General features: G+C 58.0%; 2 protein-coding genes across 10 annotated transcripts in view; one reads left to right on the forward strand and one right to left on the reverse strand.

Moving 5' to 3' along the window:
* The first annotated feature begins 6,018 nt into the window (after nt 1-6,018).
* Nucleotides 6,019-11,393, forward strand: ATP4B (ATPase H+/K+ transporting subunit beta). 4 transcript variants are annotated; one of them, XM_037024770.2, is made up of 7 exons: nt 6,019-6,225; nt 6,609-6,737; nt 8,392-8,505; nt 8,621-8,820; nt 9,549-9,672; nt 10,469-10,567; nt 10,921-11,393. In XM_037024770.2, exons 1-7 carry the CDS (start codon nt 6,114-6,116, stop codon nt 11,121-11,123), a joined length of 981 nt encoding a protein of 326 aa, XP_036880665.2. In that variant the 5' UTR covers nt 6,019-6,113; the 3' UTR covers nt 11,124-11,393. The 4 variants fall into 4 exon arrangements, with proteins under 4 accessions (XP_036880665.2, XP_036880666.2, XP_036880667.2 ...); XM_037024771.2 differs by having other exon boundaries at nt 6,045-6,225; nt 9,549-9,605; XM_037024772.2 differs by having other exon boundaries at nt 6,047-6,225; nt 10,999-11,393.
* Nucleotides 11,394-14,162: 2,769 nt separating this feature from the next.
* The window catches only part of TFDP1 (transcription factor Dp-1), a 31,174-nt gene continuing 19,463 nt past the window's right edge, over nt 14,163-25,873 (reverse strand). For 3 of the 6 annotated variants that reach the window (XM_037024920.2, XM_037024921.2, XM_073212296.1), the window contains exons 5-12: nt 23,130-23,251; nt 21,951-22,116; nt 21,466-21,609; nt 20,943-21,011; nt 19,225-19,376; nt 18,839-19,005; nt 18,013-18,091; nt 14,163-15,374 (exon numbers count right to left, since the gene is read on the reverse strand). In XM_037024920.2, the coding sequence (XP_036880815.1) occupies nt 15,227-15,374; nt 18,013-18,091; nt 18,839-19,005; nt 19,225-19,376; nt 20,943-21,011; nt 21,466-21,609; nt 21,951-22,116; nt 23,130-23,251 (1,047 nt within the window). In that variant the 3' untranslated portion in view covers nt 14,163-15,226. The remainder of the gene's footprint in view (nt 15,375-18,012; nt 18,092-18,838; nt 19,006-19,224; nt 19,377-20,942; nt 21,012-21,465; nt 21,610-21,950; nt 22,117-23,129; nt 23,252-25,873) is intronic. The other 3 variants (XM_037024923.2, XM_073212297.1, XM_037024922.2) reach the window with 1 other exon arrangement.

Raw genomic sequence — 25,873 nt, forward strand, 5'->3', positions numbered from 1 at the left:
AAGGTTGCAGAAACTAAAGCGGATGAGCCAGGAGAGGCCGGGGACCGACCAGCCCACCCGCCTGCCCCTCATGGAGAAGAGGGGTGTCTGGGAGGCAGGGAGATTCTGCCAGTGGGTGTGGGGAGATAGGCGGTTCGTCTGCAGCAGCTGGGGAGGTGGCAACGAGAACTTGCCAGCTGAGCAGTCATGGCTGCTGCCTCCTAACCAGGGCATGGAGTCCAGCCCGGCCACTTAGTAACAGGCGGCCTTGGGCCTGTCCATGTACCCACTCCTGCCCTCCCCATTGAACTCCCGTGCTGGGCTGTGGGATGGGGCACCGGGGCCATGGGTTCCCAACACTACCAGACAGACGGTCACCTGAGATCTCGTCTCAGGGTGCCCAGGGTGGGCTGAGCCTGGCATTGCTCTGGAGCTTGAGTGAGATCATGTGAGCTCTCCGGGTCTCCCGCTCTGCCCACTGGTCCTGTGTCTGCCCCTCCGCCAACCCCTCTGCCTTGACCACTGAAGCTACGTGATAAGCCTTGATATTCAGTAACCTGAATCCTCCTACTTTATTTTGCTTTTTCAAGAGTATTTTTGAAAAAACATGTTTCTTGGGATTCTTGCTTGGATCTTGAAGAAATTATGTTAAACCTGTATATCAGTCTGGGGAGGCTTGACACCTGGATTGTGTTGAGTCTCCCCACCTATGAACATAATACATCTCCATTTATTTAGATCTTCCATTTCCCTCATCACAAGTGTGCAGTTTTCAGCATACGAGTCCTGCATGGGCTTTGTTAGACGAAAGTCTAAATATTCCTTTAGTTCTGAGCAGTGGTGGATGGTGGTACATGTCTGGTTTGGGCGCCCACACACTCGCTGCTGGAATGCAGAAATGCAGTGGATACTCAGACATTTGTCTTATTTCCTTTGCCCTCTGAACTCACGCTGGGAGATTTGTTTTGTAGAGTCCTTGGTATTTTCTACATATACAGGGACAGGTTTATTTCTTACTCTCTGGTCTGTGTGGCTTTGTTCTCTGGCTCACTCCACTGGCCTGAATGTTCAGAAACCCACACCTTGATCTTGATCCGGGGCAAATGGTCTTCCGCCATTAGATACAGTGTTAGCTGCAGAGTTTTGTCCACGCTTTTAATCAAGTGGAGTAAATATCCCTCTATTCCTAGTTTACTAAGACTTTTAAAAATGGATGTTAATTTTGTCCGTCTTCTTTAGCCCGTTAATGTGGGGTACAGACTGACTTTTGAATATTGAACCAGCCTCACACCTCTAGAGTATATCCCACTTGGCGTATGGTATATGATGCTTTTTATACATTGCTAGAGTAATTTGACAATATTTGGTTAAGGGTTTTTAGATCTCTGTCTGTGAAGGATATTGGTCTGTAGTTTTCTTTTTTTTCACTATCTTTGTCTGGTTTTGTATCAGAATATGCTGGCCTAATACAACCAGTTGGGAAATAATTCCCTTCTCTCCTACTTTCTAGGAGACGGAGTGTAAAATCTGTGTTAATTCTTCCTTAAATTCTCCAGAAACCATCAGGGCCTGGAGGTTTCTTGGTCAGATTTAAATTACGAACTGTTTCCTTAATGGTCAGAGGGCTACTTGGGTGACCTGTTTCCAACCGGGCAGGCTGAGGTGCACTTCAGGTCGGGGGCCAAGTCCGCGTGCGCAGGGGTGCGGGGAGCTCTACCCGCTCCTGCTGCCTGCGGGCTCTGGGCGAACTCTCACTATCTGCGTCTTCTCTCCTGTCGCAGGTTTATCCATTCTACTGAGCTTTTGAAAGAAGCAGCTCTTTGTTTCACTGATTTTCCCTTTTATTTCGTTTTAGACGTCACAGGTTTCTGCTCTTATCTTTTATTCCTTCCTTCTGCTTTTTATTTTCTTCTTCTTTTTCTAGGTTTTTGAAGTGGGAACTTAGATTATTAAAACTTCCTTTCCCTCTAAGAGTTACATTTAGTGCTATAAATTTTCCTGTTAACAATGCTTTGTCTGTATCCCACAAATTTTGATGTTATATTTCTGTCTTCATTCAATGCCATGTATTTTTTTTTCTTGCAATTTCCTCATGAATTATTTAGAAGTATGTTGTTTAGTTTTCATGTGTTTGGAGATTTTCCTTTTATCTTTCTGTTGTTAATTTCTTGTTTGACTCTATTTTGGTTGGAGAACACACGTTAACAGATTTCAATTCTTTTAAATTCATCAAGCTTTATTTTATGGCGCAAGATATGGTCTTTCTCGGATATGTCCCAGGGACAGTAAAGAAGATGTATTCTGCTGTGGTTAGGTGGAGTCTAATGTCAGTGACATCCTGTTGGCTGACGATGGTAAGTTCTGAATCCATGGTGATTTTCTACTCGGTTGTTTATCAGTTGAGACAGGAGGGCTGCAGTCTCCTAAAATTGTGGATTTGTCTATTTCTCCTTTCAGTCTTTCAGTCTGCATCACAAATCCACGGCTCTGCTGTGTGACGCACACACGCTGAGGACTGCTGTTTCTTCCTGGCAGACCGGCCTTCATCATTACATTTGTGTGTCTCTACTCTGAAGTCTACTTTTTAATGGTATTAATAGAGCCACTCCTACTTCATTTGATTAATATTTGTATATCTTTTTCCATCCTTTCCCATTCAACCTGCCTATATCATTATATTTGAGGTGAGTTTCTTATAGACAGTATATAGTTAGGTGATGTTTTTCTCCATTCCGTCAGTCTGTTTTTAATTGGTGCATTTATACCATTTACCTTTACTGTAATTATTGATACATTAGAGTTCATCTGCCATTTTCTGTCTTCCCTGTCTTCTTTTCCCCTTATTCCTGTGGGTTATTTGAACATTTCTTAGAACTCAATTTTGATTATCTATAGTGTTTGAGTGTATCTTTTTATACAGATCTTATTGTTTGCTTTAGGCATCTAATTATATATACATAACTTACCACATTTCATGGCCACTGTTTTATCAGTTCAAGCATGGAAAACCTCCTTTTCTCCTTCCCCATTTATAGCTGCCTTAATTATTTCATCTACATACATGTAGGACAATGTCAGGTGATGTTATTTTTGTCTCAAGCATCAAATATATCTCAGAAAACAAGGAAAGACTGTAGTATTTACTCATATTTTGCTTTACTGTGTTATTTCTTCCTTCCAGATATTCCAACGCTGCTGTTAGCTCACGCTGTCTCCGTTTCCAGAACCTCCTTTTGGGTGAGTCTGCTAAGGACAAATGATCTTTCCCTTCATCTGAGAATGTCTGGACCCCCTTTCATCCCTGAAGGGGGTTCTGCTGGGTTCAAGGCTCAGGGCCGACGGTCGCGCCTCTCAGCACTTTGCATGTTCTGTGCAGCTTCCTTCTGGTTTCTGATGAGACGTCTTCTTTCCTTCAAATAATTTTTCTCTGGCTGTGTTTTAGATTTTGGAGTGTGTATGTCTTTAATTTCCAGAAGTTTAATTATAATGCACCTTAGATGCATTTTAGGAGGGTTGTTCTGTTTAGGATCCACCCAGCTTCTTGGTCTAGGCTTGTCTTTTGCCGCATTTGGGGACCTCATGTCCCTCCTCGCGCCTGGGCTCATCCCGCCTCCCTCTCCCCGCGGCCTCCAACGACACAGGCGTGCGGGCTCCCCTGCAGAACCCCCCGCACCGAGCCCGTGTTCTGTCCAGAGCACCATCTCCGCCGTCCGTGCTGCTGTATCAGTGGCTCCTCCTGCCTGTTCTCCAGCCACTGACCCACTCTTTGAGCTTCTGTTTTGGTTATTGCATTTTGTTAATCTAAAATTTCCGTTCGGTTCTTACTGCATCTTCTGTTTTTCTGTTTCAGGCGTGCTCAGTGAAGCCGCGGTGCCTTTTAAGTCTGTCAGTCCCGACGTCCGTGCCTCGGCGTCGCCACCTACTGACTGTCCTGGTTTGTTTCCTCTTGAAATCTTTCCTGGTTCAGTTGAAACCTGACGTCTTTTGTCATTTAGCCCTGCGGTTTCAGGGCTGAGTCAGTCCAGCAGTGGGAGGGGGTGCCCCACCTTGCTGCTGCAGGGGAGGGAGAAGGCTAGGCCCCCCACCTGCGAAGCTGGGGTATGCTCCCCACCTCGTCCGGGCCTACCCTCATGGGATATCTATCTGCACCCCCTTCTCGGAGCCTGCTGGGCAGGAGGCTGCCCTCAGGCCTCTCCTCCAGTGCGCACGCTTCAGTTTGATAACGTGTACACAGCTCAGCACATACTTTCACACCTCCGGGAATTCAGAGACCACCTGTGCAGGATTCAGCTCAAAGACCTCCAGAAAAAATTCCTGTTTTGCTCATCTCAAGAGCCCCTCTGAAATTCACAGTCAAGGGTGGCATCATTTCACGGACAGCAATTACTGGTCTGCAACTTCAGGCCAGGGCGCTGGAGGCCCAGGCCACACTCTGTCGACAATTCAACCCCAGCCTCATGCCTCACGGCGCTTTCATTACTGAAAGATTCCAAAGTTAAGAGTGGGAAGACTTATTAAAAATGCATAGGATGCATCCACCAAGAAACAGTGAGTCCAAGCTAAATGGTGCTATTCCGTCTCGGTTGTAGAGGGCTCGTTTTGCTGACAAACCCTAAATCATCCCACAGAAAATAAGGTAGAATTAATGGCTAGAGGCTTTTATTCTTCTCCCTGAAGAACCTTCCAGTTTGGCTACATGGGTCCCTCCAAGGGAAAACTACACGTGATAATGAACTTAACTCTAGATCCTTGTGTGTGATACTCTGGGTAAAATTGTAATATTCCAGGATCTATCGCCTGGCTTTAGTGCATGTCCATGTGAATAGGCGTCCCTCAGGGGTGGAGAGAGGTAGTTCCTCTCCATATCAGTGGGTAATTACCAGGGTGACCAACAGAGGGCTTATTGGAACCTGAGGGGCTGGGGGGACACCTGACTTCCTCCCGCGACAGCAGGAGAAACGGTCCCAGGACTGCAGCTGGTAAGCAATAAACGGATTTTAAACTTTATTTCTCCCTTTGATTTCTGTTTTAGAGGTATTTTGCCCCAGGATTTCCTCTCCCCGAAGTTACAGATACCCATTACTTTATTTTGACTATTTGCAAATAGGCCCCTGCGGCATGTGGTATTTGCCTGGCATTGTCCCTCTAGCCTAACTGCAGAGACAGATGCCCTGGTGAACAGCTGGCATGGCTCCAGATGCGTGAACTGCCAAGGCCCCCGGTTCTGGCCACACATCCCGGTGGGTTGGGGGCTTGCAGCAGTCCGGACGCTCAGGCCATGGTCTCTCGAAATGTGAGGGTGGGACCAGAAGTTCTCCAGGCACCCAGGCGGCTTGGTGTGCTGCCAGGCCATCCCTCACCCGGATGTGGCTGCAGCCCTGCGGCCATGAGCACGGCCCACTGGGAGCTCCCGGGCCCACAGGGCGCCGGTCAGAATCTGCAGTTCGGTCCGAGCCCTGGGGACCAGTGTGCACTCAGTTCTGAAAAACACCTCTGGGTTATACGGCTGTGAGCTCCTGCCGCCACATCCCCACAGAGATCTGGGAAGGGTCACCCTCATCACTGGAGCTGCATCAAGAGCGATGGGGGAGGAGGCGGGACCCTCTGAACCCTCTCATCCGGAACAGGGCTTCTGGCCCACTGAGCACGGTCAGATGTGCTCTGCCAGCCCGAGTACAAAGTAGGCATTGCAGCGGCAGGAGCCGGGCAACCGCACCCTCGTGGCCTCACCCACCCCCATCATCTCAGCACGAGGGGCAGGTCCGGGATGTCCCTGCTCTGGCCTGTGCACCTCACATCCCTCTTCCTGCAGGAAGTGAGAGGAGGCAGAGCCTGTTACTGCTGCCCTGAGCTATCAGAGCAGATTAAGGACCGGCCAAGGGCATCCCCAGAGGACGGGGCGTAAGAGTGGCGCCACCTGCCTCGCCCGGAGGTGGAGAGGCAGCTGATAGCAGAGCCGTCTCAGCTGCACGCCGGTATTTGGAAAGCTGAGGGTGACCGCCACGGCAGGGCTCTGCCCGGGGCCCGTCTCTGCGGCTGTGACCTCCGATGGAGGAGACTATAAAACCCCGAGGGCACTTCCTCCCCTCAGCTGTGTGCGGGGAGCAGCAGAAAGGGCTCCAGAAGCAGGGACGATGGCAGCGCTACAGGAGAAAAAGTCATGTAGCCAGCGGATGGAGGAATTCCAGCGTTACTGCTGGAACCCAGACACGGGCCAGATGCTGGGCAGGACGCTGTCCCGCTGGGGTGCGTGCGTGGGGAAGGGGACGGAGGGGCCGCTCCGAGAGAGGCCGAGGACTGCCAGCGGCTGGGCCGGCCCGACTCCCGGCCAGGCCTCACCTCCCTTGCCAGAAGGCCCCAAGGGGGCCCATTTCGGCTTCAATGCCCCCTGATGCCAGGTGCCTAAAAGGTGGGAACATAGACAGATTGGCCCCAAAGGTTCAGCCTTAAATTTGGAAGGTATTTTTAAAGCTATGCTCCTGAAACTTAAAAAGACTTTTAAGGTGAGGGGCACAGGGTTCTTCTGTATGGTCGGGACACGCTGGCTCTAGGTAGAGGGGATGGGTGTGCAACGTGGCTCGAGTGGCTGGACCACGTGTCGGCTGCATCTTCCCTGCCCCTCCCCGCAGTGTGGATCAGCCTCTACTACGTGGGCTTCTACGTGGTGATGACGGGACTCTTCGCCCTCTGCATCTACGTGCTCATGAGCACGCTCGACCCGTACACGCCCGACTACCAGGACCAGCTGAAGTCTCCAGGTAGCGAGGCGACAACCTGGGCATGAGGGGCCACGCCAGGCCCCAGGGCTGTGGCCGGAGCAGAGAGCCTCTGGGAAAAGCCCTGAGGCGCCTGAGGCCCAGGGGGCACGGCAGGGCATGGATGGCCCCCCAGCTTCTCTGGTGAACACCCCAGACTATGAATGTGACATTGGCTTTGGTTCTAATTATTAAAACAGAGGGCAGAGGCAGGCTTCCTGTCACCTCACACACATGGACACACCCGCAGACCGTTCTGGGAGGGCTGGTGGGGAAGAGCTCTGTTTCCCGCGGAGCGTCCCCAGTGCTGAGGCCGCATGTGACTTACAAGACAGCAGGCCGTGCTCGGACAGGAGTTTGCTCCGGGTGCACCTTGTCCTCTGTCCTGCCAGATAACGGAGGCTTGGAGGGGGATCAGTGTCCACCCTGCCCTCCTGAGCCGGACCCGAGGGAGAGAAAGTCACCCTGACGAGACATCAGCACCAGAGCCGGGGCACCTCTGGTTCTGGGGAGCTGGTCCAGGCCACAACTTGCACTCCCAGCAAAAGCGAGAGCAAGCCAGGTGGGGGGGTCGGTGGAGGAAGAAGGGGGGACCTGGGGCGGCCAGCATCCCGGCCCGGGGCAGGACGCTGGCTGCCCACACCCTCAGTGGGCCTGCAGCAGCGTGTCCAGCCAGAAGTGGGGAGGAGGATTGGAGGCGCCCAGGGGAGCCATGGCCTGAGTTTCCTGCGAGAACCATGATGAGCCACCACGGAGCCTGTGGGGAGCCAGTTTCAGAATCAGCCAAGGGATGAAACATGGAGGCCTCGTTGTGATTCTAGAACAGAATACAATGTATACAAACTTGGGAACCTAACTAAATATAATTTGCCCCAGACCCAGGGGACAGAAGCAGGAGGTGTCACCTGGTCATGGGGAGGAGGCGGGGGCTTGAGGCCAGGCAGCACTGGGACTGGTGGCTGTGTGGAGGGACGGAGGCCTTCTGCCCTTCCTTCTCTGAAAGCTTTTGTTTTAAGCCATGTTCAGCTGTTATTGTCACAATATCCACAAAAGCAAAGCCCAGCTCACTCGTGTAAGAAGCCACCATGTCAGTAGGGACAGAAGACACACGTGGGACATTCCCAGGAGGAGATGATGTGGCACGCATGGGCAGAAGAGGCGCGGGTGCCAGGTGGCAGGTGGAGGGCTGAGGCGGCCGACCATGGGCAGCAGCCCGCTGGTGTCAACGTGTGACATACACACCCCCATGTCTGTAGTTAACAGAAACAAGGATGCGCTTGGCTGGTCGTGGACCCAGGGCTGCCACGTCAACACACACAAGTTTTGGCTTTTCTCTTTTTGCAGTTAGCATGTTGGTAGACTGCTTTTTAAAGCAGACCAGTGAGGGCTGCCCAGATGTGCACTCACATGCAACCTCACTTAGAAACCCAGTCCACACTTGGGACAAGGCGTCACTCGGAACAGCACGCGTGGCTGCTGGTGGTGCTGGCAGGGGTGCAGCCAGGGCTGGCAGGCGGGGTTCTCCCCAGCAGCTGCGGCAGAGGAGGCCAGGCGCTGCCCCACCGGCCAGACACTCTGTGTGCGACTCACCAGCTCTGCAGCCAACTACTTGGACGTGATGAACATCTGCGAAAACAAAGTGTCCTGCCCCTTCCAGGTGTGACCTTGCGGCCAGACGTCTATGGGGAGAAAGGCCTGGACATTTCCTACAATATCTCCGACAACAGGACCTGGGTGGGCCTGGCACTTGCCCTCCACAACTTCCTGGCAGGTAAAGTTGCAAATGCTGCTGGTTTCCTTTCCTCTAAGGACATGTCACAGAGGGTGGGCCCTTCCAGCGCGGCTGACACTGGAGCCGGGCACCCACAGGTGCATCTGCCCGGCAGGCTACTCGCCAGCATCCCAGGAGGCCAACGTGAACTGCACCTCCGAGAGGTACTTCTTCCAGGAGGGCTTCTGGGCCCCGAACCACACCAAGTTCTCCTGCAAGTTCACGGCGGACATGCTGCAGAACTGCTCGGGCCTGGCAGATCCCAGCTTTGGCTTTGCGGAAGGAAAGCCGTGTTTTATCATCAAAATGAACCGGGTAAGTTCAGAGGGCTGCAGACAAGATCCGGGGCGAGGCTCCTTGGAGGTCGGCTGGTGTTTGCTCTGACCAGGGTTCCAAGAGCAGGGGGCGGAGTCTTGCTTGGCCGCCTGTCCACCCTGCCTGACCTCCAATCAGCACGTACCTGCTGCTGTTGGCGAGAGAGCTACAGTCACCGAGGAAACCCGCCTGTTGACATGGCACTGCGTGGTGTTCTGCAGCACCTGGACGCTGAGCAGCAGAGCTTGGGGTTCGGGGGCCAGGGCAGCAAGCGTGCACAATAGCTAGAGGCCATGCATGGCACTGGCAGGGCCCCCGGGAACCGCCCAGAGGTTTCCAATCTGATGAGCCAGGGAACCACAGTGGCCCAGGGCCAGGAGCTGAGGAGGGCAAGCAGGGCCAGGTGGGCAGCCGCAGGAGGATGGAGTCCATAGCCCCCTCGGTGCCAGCAGCTAGTGACAGCTTGGCAGAGACCTAAGAACAGCCGGGAGCTCGCTGGGTGAGTGGGCAAGATAACACCGCTCTGTGCCACGGCAGGGGCTCCTGGGGCCAGGGCCCCAGTCTTTGCATGGCCCTGTTCATCTTTCCTAAGAGGCCCAGGGGAAGCTTGCACGGCGTGGGGCTTCTGGCTGTGAAGGCCGAGTAGAAGCCCGCGCCCTCATCAGGGGCCGGGTGCCCCCTGCTGGGGCAGGCCCTCCACTCACCCGCTGGCGCCCCTTCCGTTCCAGATCGTCAACTTCCTCCCGAGCAACAGCACAGCCCCCCGGGCGGACTGCGCCTTCCGGGTGAGTGCCCTGGCCCAGGCCTGTCTGCACCCACTGGCCTTCCTGCGCACAGCTCGGTGTCAGCCCGGTAAGGCAGACGCAGGAACCGCTGCCTGAGATAGCTTTCCAACAGAGGACAAAGCCTAGTAAGAAAAAAAAATGGTTTTCTGCTGTTACTTGGCTTCAAAAAGCACATAGTATCAACAGTATATCAATAACGCCCTTCAAGTGTTTAGTGGCAATTTGTGGAAACGTTTTGTTCTTGAAATTTGCTTATTTACAAAAATGTGCCCGATTACCAACAGCTATAGCTGTTTAATAGTGGGTATGGGGGCTGCTGAGACTTGGCATTAATTTACTCCAGTTATTCTCGAATAAGTTTCTAAGTACATCATGAAAAAAAACTAAGTTTGTCTTCACAGAAGATTTTCTAAAGTCTGTTTTCACCATACGCCCCGCTAAAGGCCCCATGCTACGAGCAGGGGGCCCTCTCCCGAGCACCCTGTGGAGCATGCATGACTCTCCATGGGGCACGGTGCCTTTTTAGTTATCTCGACCTGCAATCTGCAGGGCGACTTGAGATTTAATAGCCCAAAAGCATCCTTTGCCTGTTCTTTGACAAGCTCAGCAACCTGTCGGGCCATGTGCTGCGTCAGAAGGAAGGAAACAAATCCCGCCACACAAGGGCAGAGTCAGCAAGGCCGCCCACGTGCAGGCTCTTGGGCTCGACGGCACAAGTTCATGTGACCGGTCACCAGGGGCCACGCCCCGCGGGACCTCCGCACTGATGCCCAGGCTCAGAGCTAGGTCGGGCCGACGGCACGCCAGCGTCCCTGCGGGTCACTGAGCGCACAGCACACTCAGGCCCCGCCTCCCGACCCCAGGACCAGCTCCCAGACAAGCGGCCCCTGCAAGTGGACTACTACCCACCGATGGGCACCTTCAGTCTGCACTACTTTCCCTACTACGGGAGGAAGGCACAGGTAGGTCCGGGCCACAGGCGGCCCCCGGTACCCCGAGTAGGGCTGAGGCTTTGCCGAGGCTCCCAGGCCCACACGTCCGGGCTGGCTGAGGCGAAGCCCCGCACGGGCCCCCCCACTTCACGCCGGGCCTCCCGGATGCCTCCAGGGCCACTTCATTACTGCCTTTCACCAGACTCGCTGTGCTATTATATTATTTCTCATCAACTACAGCCTCAAGCCAAGCTTGTTGTGGGTGGTCTGTGCCATCCATGCCGATTTTCCTTACTTGTAAGCAAGAGGTGTTTCCACCCCGTGGGTTCAGGTTGAGCACAGTGCCCATGTGAGCTGGCGAGGGTCCCATGTCACCCACACAGCACCCCCACCTCGGCACCTTCCCAGCCACCCCGACCCCACTGCCACCGCCACCGCCTCCTCCTGCGTCTCCCTTCCAGCCCCACTACAGCAACCCCCTGGTGGCCGCGAAGCTCCTCAACGTGCCCAGGGACATGGAGGTCGTCATCATGTGCAAGATTCTGGCGGACTACGTGGCCTTCGACAACCCCCACGACCCCTATGAGGGCAGAGTGGAGTTCAAGCTCCGGATTCAGAAGTGAGGGCGCCCTGGGGAAGCTCCGAGCCTAGAGCACTTGGGCCTCTTCAGGACCCCGCTGCTGCTGTGGGGACGCTCAGGCAGCAGCTGTCCGGCCACCAGGGAAACATCTCGCGACTTACCTGTGCTGCAGGCCTGGGAGCCACAAGCCGTGGTTAGGGGCTGCCAATAAATGTTTTGAGTGTTTGCTTTTTAAAGCGTGCAGGTCCTAAACCAAAAAATAAAACTTCAAAGTCGCCCATGCTCTGTGTCAGTCACTCCCCCAGATAGGGAGGAATTTAAACGAGCCGCCAAGCAGCCCCTTCCTTGGGAATCCGAATCCCCACCGCCATGCTGGGGACTCACAGAGGACGCCAAAGCAGGGCTGTGCCGGAAGGTGCTGTAGGTGAGGCGGGGACATCCCCACCATGGGGAGTCCAACCGGGGGGCCACTGGCAAGCCCCCTTCTACAAGCAGGGGGCCCCCCGCTCACATCCAGGAACACGGAGCCTGCCACCGGCCTCCCAGACTCCACGTGTCTGTCTGGCACAGCAGCCTGCTCAACCCCCGGTACCCCCCCTGCCAGCCACCAGGGCCCAAAGCCACAGTACAGGGCCTAGTGTCCCTCCCATGCGAGCACCGGACTCAAGGTCCTGCCGGAGATGGAGCGCTGTGCGCCCAGGGGAGACCTGATCTGCTGGGGCAGAGCAGTGGGCACCACCCTGGGCTTGCGGAGGCCTCCCGGCCGTGGGACCTTCCCCACCAACACAGGCAGCCACGTTCTCCACTACCCATCCATCAGTAAACGCTTCCTGAGCCACCTCAGAAAGGCCGTGCCGCCAGCTCCGTAGTCCGGTCACCACAGAAAGGATGCCAAGGCCTCGAAGGGGTGGGTGGGCCAGCCAGCTGGGGCCGGGCCCTTCCCCAGTCGCCACTGGCACCCCAGGTGACCTGGGCCGATAGGCCTGAGCGGGGTGGCGGGAAGGAGCCCGCTGGGCAGGGCAGCCCTGACTCCTGGCCCACCGCACACACATCACAAACCCCCAGAGGGAAGTCCTGGGAGGCCCCACGGGAGGGCCGCTCAGGCCCGGGACCCGAAGCCAAGGCTCCGGCTGCAGTCGGCACTTCTTCCCGGCTGACCAGGCCTCTGTGCTTCTCGGCGATGTCGCCAGGGCCCCCTGGGGGCACGCTGGTGCCCACCAACATTGCCCCAATGGGTGTGCCAACACCCACAGAGCCAAAACTTGGTCCACTGGTGTTTTAATCCTTATGACACGATAATCCTGATCCTAATCCTTACGATTAACCCTTGTAAGCACACATTCCCTGAGGTCAAAGAGGTCACCCCGGGGGTCATCGCAGGGAAGCCAGGGTGCAAGGACACAGGCGTGGACACCCTCACAGCAGGGCTCCAAGACCCAGGACAAGACAGCCAGCGTAGCCAAGCACCGAGCAGGGCAGCTGGAGAGACGCTGGTGCCAGGACCTACCCAACACCCATGGCATCCCTAGAGCAGTGTGCACCCGGCAGCCCAGGGCCACACGCCCCCACCCCCACCCGTCCCTGCTAGCCCAGCCTCGTGTCCCCAGAGCCCTTTGCTGACGCTTTGGCTCTTTGGAACCGTATCTTGGAGGGTTCCAGCCAGAGACCTGGGGTGGAAGGGGAGGCCCTTGGGGAGAGAGGCTGGGTGGGGAGGGGTGAGAGGCCCTGGGGCAGAGGGGCCCTTGGGGAAGAGGCCCTGGGGGGGAGAAGCACAGGGTGGGGGGAGGGCAGAGGCCTGGTGGGGAGAGGTCCTGGGGAGGAGAGGTCATGGCGGGGGAGAGGCCCTGGGGAGGAGAGGCCCTGGGGAGGAGAGGCCCTGGGGAGGGAGAGGCCCTGGGGAGGAGAGGCCCTGGTGGGGGAGAGGCCCTGGGGAGGAGAGGCCCTGGGGAGGGAGAGGCCCTGGGGAGGAGAGGCCCTGGCGGGGGAGAGGTCCTGGGGAGGGAGAGGCCCTGGGGAGGAGAGGCCCGGGGGGGGGAGAGGCCCTGGGGAGGAGAGGCCCTGGGGAGGGAGAGGCCCTGGGGAGGAGAGGCCCTGGGGAGGAGAGGTCCTGGGGAGGGAGAGGCCCTGGGGCAGAGAGGCCCTTGGGGAAGAGGCCCTGGGGGGGAGAAGCACAGGGTGGGGGGAGGGCAGAGGCCTGGTGGGGGAGAGGCCCTGTGGGTAGAGGTCCTGGGGAGGGAGAGGCCCTGGGGGTAGAGGCCCTGGGGAGGAGAGGCCCTGGGGAGGAGAGGTCCTGGCGGGGGAGAGGCCCTGGGGGTAGAGGCCCTGGGGAGGAGAGGTCCTGGGGAGGAGAGGCCCTGGGGAGGAGAGGTCCTGGCGGGGGAGAGGCCCTGGGGGTAGAGGCCCTGGGGAGGAGAGGTCCTGGCGGGGGAGAGGCCCTGGGGGTAGAGGCCCTGGGGAGGAGAGGTCCTGGCGGGGGAGAGGCCCTGGGGAGGAGAGGTCCTGGCGGGGGAGAGGCCCTGGGGAGGAGAGGTCCTGGCGGGGGAGAGGCCCTGGGGGTAGAGGTCCTGGGGAGGAGAAGCACAGGGTCGGGGGAGGGCAGAGGCCCTGGGGAGGAGAGGCCCTGGGGAGGAGAGGTCCTGGGGGTTCTGGGCAGGGACTGAGCCCTCTGCCCCCACTGCCCCTTAGCCCTCAGAACAGGGGGAAGCCCCCCGTAGGGCCCTGGCTCACTTCTGGGGTCCGCAGGCTGTACTCCCACCAACGTGTCCACCAACCCTAGCACGCTGCTGCGCCCGCCTTTCTGACCAACAACCTCACTCTTCTCCTGACAGTCTGACCCGCATTCTGCCTCAACATTTAGGATTTTAGCACTGGACACAGGAGAGCAGGCTCGGCTTTGGCCCACGCCTCCCAGGAACGGTCCCGGGCCTCTTGCCTCAGCAGCTGCAGGCCCGCGGGCCCACGTCTGGCCCCCATGCCTGGTACCCGCCCTCCTCCAGGGAAAAGCAAACTCCTGGACGGTAATCCTTAATCAGAGAAACACAGAAGTTGTTTAAAATGCCCATGCGCGTTTTATTAAAAACTACCAGTGCCAAGTTAAACAGGTCAGACAATTAAAGTCTTTATGTTCCATAAAATATTACAGAAAAGTTTATTTGTGTTTCAATAAAAACGCTATTGTTTTAGAATAGGCAGCTAACAGCAACTGCAGTTAATGGTTCTTTGTGAATAAGTTTTAAGAGACCACTGCTTGTCCTGAAATTCCTTTTCCTCTTTATAAAAAAAGAACTATTAAAAATGATTGACAAATTTTGAGTTAAAAAACTGTTAAAACATTCTCTATATTTAATTTCAACTTTATAATAGATTACAGGAAGATGCTTATGAAACAAATACAACATTTGTTTCAGTACATGTCCTTAAATGATAGACTTAAGTATGTAAACAACTAGATAGTAAGTCTCCAAATGCTGCCTGTGAGAAATCAGGCAAATTTTACCATAAGCGATAAACCACTCCAAGCCTTCAAAACAGTCTGACAGCTGTGCCAGCGTGGCGGTAAACTTTTACCAGAACAAAAAGAAAGAACTATGAGATTTGTTTGTTGCAACAGAAGAAAGAGAAATATAAGCTTGATGGACTCACAGTCAATATAATTTAAGGGAGAATAAAGTCATCCTAAGCTTGGGGCGCCCCCTGCTGGAGTGGAACTGCCAGGGCACCGCAGAGCCTCCGTGCAGCCCAGCCCTCCACGCGGCAGATGCTTGCCAGGGGTGCCTGCCGCGGCTGGCGGCCCATCTCCCCGCACACAGACGGAGCACAGGTTCTTCAGCAAGAGCCGTTCAAGGGCAAACTGAACTCCGGACTCAAGAGCAGAAAAAGGAAACACACAATGCTAGCGTAAGGGAAGGCCCCGCACGGCACGCCGGTGTCCGGTCGCCCCACGGCTCGTGGCAGGCAGCCCATGGAAGATGCTCCGCCTGCTTACTGGGGACGCACACCCACCTCGACAGCTTTCCAACATCTTCTCGGGAGGAGGCCAAAGAGAAACAGAAAACCCACGTGAAGCGCTTCTCCCCCCTGCACGTGTCCCAGAGCCGGCCGCGCGGGCCTCAGGCCTCCTCGTCGTCGTCATTGAAGTCGTCGTCCTCCTCGTCGTCCTCGCCGACGTAGGACACGGGGGTCTCCACCCGGGACCCGCTGTACTGGGACCCGCTGGAGCTCGTGGCCAGCGTGCCATCCGCACCGTTGGTCAGGTCACTGCAGAGCAGAGGGCCGGGGTCAGCGCCTGCAGAAGGCTCAGGAGGCCCGCCGGGCGGTGCAGGGGAGCTGCCACGGGGCCGCGGCACCAGGTCCCTCCCTGGGCTCGCTCCCACGCCCTTCCAGCCTGTCCTCTGAGCCCACGGCGGCCGGGACACGGGGCACGCTGGCAGGCCACAGGACTTCCCCATTTGCTGCAGAAACAAAACCCCTACGTGCACAAACTGGAAAACCACTAGATCCTTCCTTCTAGGCCTTTCATTTAAACTTCCCTAATCTCCAAGAAGGAGGTAGAAACACATTGAGGAAAAGGGCCCTCCCCAAAAAAGAGACAAGACCTTTCAAGGTTCCCTGGACAGCAGAGTGGTCAGGCACTCAGCGAGCCATGTGCCTGTGTGCCACATGTTTGTGCATATGTGTGTCATCCCAGGCCCCACGCTCAGCTGAGCTGGGACAGGCAAGTTTCAGCAGATGCTCCATAGCCTGCACTCCAAGCATGGCCCCAGTGACCCCGGCTTCCAGTCTGTGGATGGCACTGGCTGCAAGTCAGCGGGGCCCTGGGCAGCGGCCAGGCCCAGGGGTGAGGGACCGGGCGGGGTGCTGGTGGGAGGCAGGGCAGCTCGGCCCTGTACACTGGGGCCCAGGGAGGTCTGGAACCACACCTGTGTTACGCTCCTCACCCAGGGCATGTGACAATGGCTCGAGGTACTCTGGCATCTGAGGCCAAGGGTCCCCGAACACTCCAGAAGGCACAGGGCAGCACCCCCAGCAAGGAGCTCTCTGGCCCCAAGTGCCAACAGTGCCCCGGATGAGACCCTGGTCTAGAAGGGAGAGATACTGTAAGAGCTGGGGTCCTGGTGAAAGACCCCCAGGTTCAGCCATGATGCGGTATGCCAGCACAGAGCGAAGCAGACACAAAGGGTCTAGGGTGTTGCAGGTGACAGCCTGGGCCAACCGCGGGGGACAGATGGCACGCCTCCAGCGTGAATCGTAACTCACTTCGGTCACTGTCATGGGAATTTCAATTTCTTAGTAATGGCAGAAAAGGTCCTAAGAACCATCTCATACTGAAGGTGCCGACCTAGGATCTGTGCTGTGACGGGCTTCCTCCCAGCTCCAGACCCAGGGCGCCAGCCACACAGGGGCCCGTGGGGCCGAGATCCGATTCGAAGGCCGGCCTTCAGCAAAGCGAAGGAGGTTCCTTCTTAAAAGGCGAATCCGCCTGAGATGACGGCACAGGGCAGGGTCTGAACCTTGTGCTCATGTGGCCATTACACACTTGACGAGGAGGGACTCAGGGGGCGAAATGATCAGGCGGCCAGCGGTGCTCCGGCCCGGCCCGTGCATCAGGCCCTCAGAGGTCTGTGGCTCCACACCCACCTCAGGCCAGAGCTGCAGCTACTCTGCCACCAAGAAGCACTACCCACTTAACAGAACCACGTGCACGTGTTTTGACACCTTCACTGGCATTAAACTGCACAACAAGAGCTATCAAGTGTTACTTTCTTGATTTCACATCTGGGAAACCCAACCCAGCAAAGCAAGTCCGAACGGGTGAAAACAGAGCTCCCAGCAGCCCTTGCTGACGGGCAAACACCCTTGTGCCTAAGCCGGGGGCACTTCAGGAAATCACTGTATCCTCAGAAAATACCAATGCCCCCGTTAACGCTGGCTTTTCTCCTGAGATGGTAATGGCTTTATTTCCCTTGTTACAAAAACTGACAGGAGTCTGAAAACTTAATCTAACCAAAGATTGTCATAAAGATGGAAGTTTAGAAGTACCCAAATTCTACCTCGAGGAACAGCCACGTCAGTGTTTCAGACTGACCCCTGCACACGCAGTGGGAAATTCAGACTTACACACCGAGCTGGCTAATGTGCAAGCCGACAGCGGCCAAGTCCCTCTCCCTGTAGCAGGCCGGCAGCTGGGCCTGGACGCTTACCCAGAGCGACCCCGGCGGCTGCGCCTCCCCGACCTGCAGGGCTCCCTCGGGGCTGCGCTGGGGCCCCATCTGTGTCACACACAAACCCACTGATGCTGTGTCCACCACGATTAGATAGGCCCATGTTTTTGGACCTGTGGACTGCTAATTTATCTTATATCTTAAGAAATCAGATATTTAGTAACATTTAGGATTAATGTAACATAATATGTGCAATGTAAAACATTAAGCCATTGTTTCGCCAATACCTGATGCTGAAATCATAAAGACCGAGATGGACACCAGATGACACTGCCCTGCCCTGCGGGGTTGTCAGGTCAAAGGGTAAACATGCCCTGGTTTAAATAATAAACTCCTTCATATAACATAGAAAAAATACGCACAATAAAAGGTAAAGTGAGAATAAGTGGGACGCAAAAATCACACGTGCCTATGACCTCAGCGTGTTAGAACCGGGAAAGAAAGCTGCCCTGGGGCTGCTGGCGGTGGGCTGGGGGTTTCCGCCCCCCTTCCCTGTGCACTGCTCCTCAAACAGTAAGAACCGGACATCCCTGTGCCCCGGGCATGGTTTCAGGTCAGGGTGGCTGCCTGCTCGCGGCCCCCACCCTGAGCAGCGCAGGCCCGCGGGCTGTGGAAGCAGGGCCCCCAGCTGCAGGGGACGAGGCGCCCTCCCGCCGGCCCAGGCCCGTGGTCACCTGGCAGAAAGCCTCGTGCCGTTGGACGTCGAGACCGACGACGTGACGAACACCCCGCCGACCGACCCCTGAGCCATCTCTGAGGAGGAGAAGAGCACAGGTCAGTCACGCAGGCCGTGCAGAACGGGCGTCACACTGATAAGGGGGCTGCGAACGGAGGTGCTGCTCTGTCTGCACTGTGCCGCCTGCCAGGAGGCCGCCCTGCTCGTCCAGGGCACAGCCAACGGGCCAGGCTTCCCAGGAAGGCAGAGAAGTCCCCAGCTGACGTGTCACCCCTGGGGAGAACACAGCTGTCATGAAGCAGAGAATGAGCAGGGCAGCTGCTGGGGCCGGGCAGGGGCCTGACTTCAAGGCCAGACGTCCCCGGGCCCAGACGCCGCAGCTCCGGAGAACACAGCCACACACACGGCCCCCTCTCTGTGGCCAGGACACTGCCAGCTCAGCAAAGGAGCCCAAGGAGCCGTCTGCCAAGCAAATGCCCCTCCTGTCACTGGGCCTCCTTCCTCTGCTGCAGGGAACACCCACCGCCGAGAGGCACGCCAGCCCCTCACCATCTGTCCTGGGCAGCTGCAGGCCTCCTACCCGGGCCCACCCAGCTTGACACCTGGCCACATAAACCTCAGCAAACCCACAAAATGTAGGCCCCACTCATGTCCTGGCAGGCAACGGCCCTGCCAGACAGCCACGCCCCACAGTCCCCAAGACCCTCAGGCTCCTGTGCCCTGTCTGTGCCGCACACAGAGCAGACCTCAGCAGGGAGGCCAACGTCCATGGCTGGGGGCTCTCACCCAGGACTGGGGCCGTCCCCGCGCTGGCCGCCCCTGACCTGTCACGTAGGGCTCCAGGGCCTTGGGGACCAGGCTCCTCGCGGTCTTCAGGTCCTCGGCAGAGCAGCTCCCGGACTCCAGGCCACAGGCCATGCCCATGCGCTTCAGCACCTCCATGTCGTCATGGATCTCAAACGTGTTGTCGAAGTTGAACAGGTACTCGAACCTGCAGGAGGGAGCCGCTGTCGGAGCGCAGCGGGACAGCGGACAGCGCGGCCCTGAGGCCCCGGCCCCCACCTGGGGGCCACCCGGACGCACGGCCCGGCCCCCCCGCAGCTGCCCTGACCACCGTGGCTTTTCGATCAGAAGAGCAGCCCGGCGAGAGGACAGTGGGCGCGGGCAGCTGAGCCGAGGCCACGACCGACGGTACGGTGCCCGCACGTACTTGTCGTTGGAAATGCTGCAGTCGATGACGGTCCTCTTGCTGGTGTTCACGATGATGAAGGGCAGGCGGATGACGGAGTTCGGGGGCGGGGGCCTGCCGGCCTGCTGCTCCGCCCGCCGGTTCCTGCGCACCAGGTTCTTGAAGGCGATTTGCTAGAAGGTGAGGGATGGATGTGCCATTCCAGCCAGTGCCCTTGCTGACCCTCCCCAAGCCCCCATCAGAGAAGACAGCGGACAGCTGGGGGCTGCAGGCCAGCGAGCCCGGCAGAGAACCTGCACCCCAAAACCCCAGCACCCTGGAGGGGCTATGACCGTAGTGACCAACATCCTCGCCACACAGACAGGAAGCCACAGGAAGGGCGAAGAGAGACATATGGGCCTGGAGGTGGTGCTCCCTGCCCACGGGTCCCAGCACGCCTCACAGCCTTAGGCTCAGACATGGGGTGGGCGCAGACCTGGTGGGGAGCGGTTCTTGCTGGGCCTAGCTGCAGGCCTCAGCCTGGAACAACTCTATCTCCAAGGAAACTTCCTGCTGTCAACTTAAGCCAGAAAAGAGGCCCTCCCTCCCTACCAGTCCCCCACTTGCCCCCCACACTGCCCAGCAGTGGGATCCAGGGCCTTGAGCTGGGGGGTCAGGAGGTGACCTGAATTTGCTTAGTAGCCACAATGTGCTATAGGCACAGGGCAGGCGCGACTCCTACCCAAGGGGCTCGGTGGGAGAACTGGGGGGTGAGGGGCTGGCCTGCACCCCTTTTCTCTTCTGCCTCCTGAGTGCCTCTGCCCCCTCAACCCAGTAACCACCTCCCCACTGGCCAGATCACCCTGTCCCTGGCACTGGTCCCGACACCCCTTCTGGGGGCGATGGAATGACCATGGCTAGGTAATGTGCCCATGCTGAGCCCACCTGGCCTGGCAAGTCCATCCCTCTGCATGGCCATGGGCACCCCAAGCCCACAGTGACCCCTCTGGCCTCTCCCAAGTTGCAGACTCCCACCCTCAGCAGTAGGCCTGTCCTCAGACCCCACATTCCTTCCAAGGGTTCCACTCGCTGCCACAGCCTTGGCACACCTGGCCCTCTGGGTCTTGGGCACGCACCCCCCCCCCCCAGGGTCCCTGGGCTTCCTGGCGCCCTCACCGGCCTCGGGGTCTGTAAGCATCTGGATATACCACTGCGAGCCACCCTTCCCTCCCCTGCCTAGCTCCCACTCCTGCTGACGGCTGGCCCGCGGACCCCAGCACCAGGCTGCTTCAGTCCAGCCGGCCACGCCTCCAGCTGGCCCCTCGCCAACTCAGAGGTGCAGCCCCAGGACCCTGCAGGGGGAGGCCCCAGAACCTCAGCACACACTCCCGGACCAGAAGAGCTACCCCTCCTGCACACGCACACCCGGAATGAGTTCACCACGAACCAGGCACAGGCCGAGATTGACGACGGCCGATGACAAACAGAATGACGCGACAGTGGCCGTGATGGAAGTCACGCGGGTGTGGGCGCCCCTCTCCCAGCCCGACTGGGCTGCAGCCGCCCTGCCCCGGGAGGAGGCAGAGGGCAGGAACGCGGGCGTGTGCGCAGAGTGAGCCTGCAGCGGCCTCCCGGCTGTGCGCACGGGACCGTGAGCTTGCCGACCCAGCTGCAGTCCCGAGGCAGAGGGCAGGGCCAGGGCCAGGGCACGCAGTGAACCCCGAGGGGCTGAGCGGGCAGGCGGGGCTGCGGCACCTCACCTGGAGGATGAGCTCCTGGAGCTGAGACTGCTTCTGCTTGATCCTCTCCAGCCTCCGCTGCCTCTCCACCTGCGGAACCAGCCACGACAGCCAGTCACACGGCGGCCAGCACAGGAATCCTGGGCCCCGTCCGCTCGCCCCTAAGGGATCCCCGCCCTGAGTGTGACGCGGGCCCAGAGCCGGCACGAGCCGCTCACACCGACGAGCCTCCCAACCTCAAGGCCGCACAGCCTCCGGTCTTCTCTCTGTCTGGATGCAGCTCTCACGTAAAGAGCCTCCCCAGCCTCCGAATCTACCCCCACGGGCTCACCATCCCCAACTGGGCCACTGCGCCCCCCACAGGGGTGTCTGTGGAACCAGACTAGGCAGCACGGGCAGCGCCAGCACCCGCCCGATGGAAGAGCTCAGGCCTGGCCAGACCCGGACCCAGGATCGCCAGGTGCACGAGCCCAAGGCCCGGAGCAGGTGCTGGGAGCGCAGGCACGGAGCTGGCCGGCCGTGGGCAGCCGCAGGCCGGGCGCACCTCTAGACTCTGGCACTCCTGCGCTGAGTTGGTGGGCAGCCCGATCCACTTGATCTCCTTCTTCTCCTTGGAGATGATGTTCATGGCCATCAGCACGTTCAGGGCGTCATACACCCTCCGTCTTATGTTCTTCTGGTCATAAGCCTGGGAAGACAGGGTGGAGCTTTGCAAACTGCCCAGCAGCTCACAGATGGTGCTAGAGCTCCAGACCCTGGGCACCAAAGACCCGCGTGGCCACCTCACCCGTGGGCATGAGTTGTCTAGCAGCTGCCAGAGACCAGGGGGCCGGCAGTGTGGGGGATGCAGGCCAGGCCAAGACAGGGCGCCTGCAGGGGCAGCTGCCCAACACACAGAGCCAGAACCTGGGACAAAGGGGCGCTGCGCCCACAGGCAGGGGGAAATCCCTGTGCACCGTCCCGGAAACGCCCGGGTGTCCGCGGTGATGGTGGCACCAGTCGCCCTGGTCCCCAAGCGGCACCACGTACCGACTCGTTTGGCAAGATGTGGTTGTCGGCCGCGCTGAACTCAGCAACCAGCTCGTCGGCCACCTCGTTGTAGGACGTGGTCCCCTTCCGCTGCACCTTCTCGCACACCTTCATGGAGAAGTGCCTCAGACCCTTGCCATTCTTCTCTCCTTTCCGGTTGCGTTTCCTTCAAAATACAAGGAAAAGAGATTCCCTTAGATCCTGAGGCCAGCCTCGGACTGGGGCCCACACCACCCGCAGGGCCAGCACACCGGGCTGAGGCGCTAGAGCTCCCAGGAGCCAGCCTGTGCCACCTCCACGGGACGCCCGCACTTCCCTCCTGCTGCAAGTGGCTGACCTCACATCTACCTTCCTCTCCCAGGAGAAGCAGGGCCGTCCCCAAGGACGGACCTGACCTATACGTGTGTGCACATCACACACCAGACACTGCTTCTTAAAGATGTCAACCGACATCAGCAACTACGAGGCTTTACTGCAAATTCAGGAATTTTCAGGGCAAATTTGAGCAGACTACTAGACAAGGTGGTGCAAAGATCGTGGCGCCCACGTGGCAGCGGGCACCCCACACTGACGTCCCAGTGCTCTTCCGGTCGGGAGGTAAGACCAAAGTCTGAATGTCTCAAGTCACATCAAGGAAAAGGTCAGTTTTTAGCTGGATGAATTTCAGGGTCTCATGACTTTTGCTTTTGAACAAATACAATTTCATGAAACTTTTTTTGTTGGTTTGCTTTAGTGGAGGAAAGGTGAAAGTGACTTTGCGGTGGGACCACCCAGTAGGTCCGCCACGTCACGTGGGAGCCCCCACATCACGTGGGAGCCCCCACACCGCTTCCTGGTGCAGACAGGGGAAGGCGCTGTGTGGAGAAGCCAGCTTCCGCCACCCACCAGTAGCTGGTCACTGCCCATGGTGTAGCCACAACCCCAAATCCACAGGGGGCTGCTCTTCCCCTTCATGGTGTAGCCACTACCCCAAAACTATATGGAACCACTCTCCACCCTTTACAGTGTAGCTACCACCCCAAAACTCCAAGGGGGCCCCTGAAGCACGGCTTCCCAGTACGAGGAAGGGCGTGCCTTCCCTACACATCTACTCAGGGCATGACTGGGCTTTCCAGTCCTCCAGCATGGCAGTCAGCCCCGGCCACAGACAGCGGGTACCCTTCTAGGCGATGTGCTCACCCGGCAGACCAAGGTGAGGGATCTGAAGGCTGGTTCTGTGAGACAAAGTGAGTGTGGGGGGTGTGAGGGCTTCCTACCACGATAGTGTTTGGCGCTGCTGGTCGCTGAGGCGTACCAATTACCTACAGTCAGAAAAGACAATTCAGAACACGTCAGAAATCTCCCACACAGGATGCCTCCATTGTATCATTTCCCATTGTCTACAGCCTCTGCTGAGCTTCCGCCATGGAGGGCAGAGAGGGCAGATGGTACACGTGCCCACCAGCGGTGCCCCGGACTAGGACGTCCTGTCCCAAGCGTGCGTGCAGGACACCCTCCAAGGAAAAGCAGGAACGCCAGCCCACGAGGCTGGAGGGGGGCACACGTGGGCCGTGGCGAGGCCCTGGACGCAGCGTCCGTGTGGACTCGGCACGTCCCTACTATTTCCTCCCCTCAGAGACCAGATGAGATGTGAACATGAGGCCAAGAACCACAGGAGAAGGGAGAAGGCCCCCGGAGGACCCCAACCCCCCAAGAGACCAGCCTGATGGCAGCTTTGTTGGGGGCCCCGCAGCAGCACAGGGCTGGGGAAGCGAGCCGGGCGCAAGGGGTTCCGCTGCCCAGCAGACACCGCAGACCAGCAGCTGCCCCGGAGCCAGAAGGAGGGGAGCTTTGGTCTGCCCTTGGGCGACAAGGACTTTAGAGCTTGGGGCTGCCAACTGACACGCCAGCACCATCATGGGGACACAGACACGGCCTTCTGCTACCAAGCAGAACTCCAGCCTCACAGAGACCTCGCTGAGTGACTCCACCTGAACCCGTGAACCGACGCAGGAAATGATTCGGCTTCATGATTTCCACACGCAAGAGCCTCAGTGACGTGACGGGGCACAGCGGATGTCCCTGTGGCTCCGCGTCCAGGGCAGCACGCGGAGGGCAGGCTGCAGCCTCGGAGTCTCGCTACAGCCACTGGCCCTCTCCGTGGGGCTCCCTCTAGTCCCTGCCTAGTGGGATAATGTGTTCCCTGCCGTGGCCCCGGGCAGCTGGCCCGGCACTTTGTAAGTCACCTGTCAGCGTTAATGACCCACAAACTGCAGAAAGAAATGTGTTCGACTGAATGCACTCTTTCAGGCCACATTCCCAGCGATCAAAGCCTCACCAGGGTTCTCAGACTGCAGCTCACCCTCCCTCAGAAGCCGTGATCTCCAACAGCGAACCTCGGACAAAGGAAACGGTCCAGAGAAGAGGGCGACTCTCCCGGGGTGAGGCCCTAGGAGGCTGACTTCCGAGGTCAGTGGGTGGGTTACGGGGCCCCGGCGTGCAGTGCAAAACACGCCCCAGCCGAGGCCTGTGGGACACGCGCTCACGGCACTTACTCAGACACTTCACCTGCCCTCGGCTGCCGGTTCTCAAGACAGATGTGGGGCAGCAGCTCACTCCACACGGGCAGGTGGAGGCTGGTGTGCCCACCTCACGTGCCACGCTCTCCCGAGGGCTGCCCGACCCCAGGCACTGCGTGGGGGTCTAACCGCGATGCCTTTGGCCCTGCCCTCTCCCCACACGGCGCCTCCCCATTCACCGTTCTGCTTGAGGATGGAAAGAGCAGGTGCTCAGTGACTGTCTGCTCTGCGAGGGGCCTCCGCAGATGACAGGGAAGCCCTCAGAGGGCTCAAAGCGCCTGACACCTGCAGGCTTCTCTTTCCTCCATCCCACCTGCTTTGCAAGAACCTGGCGTGGGGATTACCCAGCCCTAAGCACGGATCACACCGTCCTCACGCCAGGCCTGGGCTCCCAGGTCAGAGTCGTTCCGTTCCTATCCCCTCTGTACGTCAATGTAAGAGACCCCTGCAATGTGTGAGAGGTGGTCACCGCCAGAGCCTGGAAAGCTCCACCCCAACACCGCTGGACTCGAGCCAGCGAGTCGTCTTCCAGACCGATGGGTTTAAGGTGGGCCACAGAAAACGCTCATGCTGAGTTTCCTCACAACTATTTACCCTGGCAATAAACAGAACTGCTCCCGTAACTCACGGCCTAGTCCCAAGCCCATCTGCTGCAAGACACAGTTCCGACGACATGAAAAAGTGTGAGTTATAAAGTAAAAGACAAAACAGAGTAAGTTATATCGAAAAAATACTTTTAGAAAAGCTGTGTTGTGCTAAACATGGTCTACGTCTTCCCACATGCCAAGAGGGGCTGGGTGACGGGGAGCAATTAGACGCTGCCTGGGTGGCCACCTGGGAAGGGCAGAAGGGGTCACGACCAGCTCTGGTGTCGGGAATGGTGTCCCTGCCCACAGCCGCCCAAGAGTAGGGGTGGCTGCAACATAACCGGAGCCCGGAAGGAGGGGTCCTGCTAAATCCCCCAGTGGGGAGCTGATCAGGTGGGGAGACATGGCAGGGGCCAGATGCTCCTGACCTTGTGCGGGATGGCCCTCGGAGCCCAGGAACGGACAGGGGTGGGACGCTCCTGACCTCGTGCAGGACGGGCCACAGCATTAGAGCGCCCCTGTGAGGTCTGCACAGAAACCATCCTTGCTTCCCCGGCAGGCAAGGGAGGTCCACACTGAGGAGGATCCAGACCGAGATTCCAGCTGCTCTAGCCAAGTTCTCTGTCACACCCAAGAAACCCGTCAGGCAGATTCAGGACCGGCATGTGTAGCAGCAGGTGGGGAGGCTGCCCTGGCCTGTCTAGGCCCCACTATCCAGCAACTCGGGCGGGAAGGCCAGAGCCGGGGAGCAGACATGAGCACTCGGAACCCTGAGCAT

Source organism: Manis javanica, chromosome 9 (genome assembly GCF_040802235.1).
Source record: "Manis javanica isolate MJ-LG chromosome 9, MJ_LKY, whole genome shotgun sequence".
Taxonomy (NCBI): Eukaryota; Metazoa; Chordata; class Mammalia; order Pholidota; family Manidae; genus Manis; species Manis javanica.

What these genes read in the sequence shown, in the direction of transcription:
- ATP4B (XM_037024770.2), top strand. Translation starts at nt 6,114, where the DNA reads ATGGCAGCGCTACAGGAGAAAAAGTCATGTAGCCAGCGGATGGAGGAA. An exon ending in GGACCAGCTGAAGTCTCCAG is followed by an intron (nt 6,738 to 8,391) that starts GTAGCGAGGCGA and finishes TGCCCCTTCCAG; the next exon opens with GTGTGACCTTGCGGCCAGAC. An exon ending in TTATCATCAAAATGAACCGG is followed by an intron (nt 8,821 to 9,548) that starts GTAAGTTCAGAG and finishes CTTCCGTTCCAG; the next exon opens with ATCGTCAACTTCCTCCCGAG.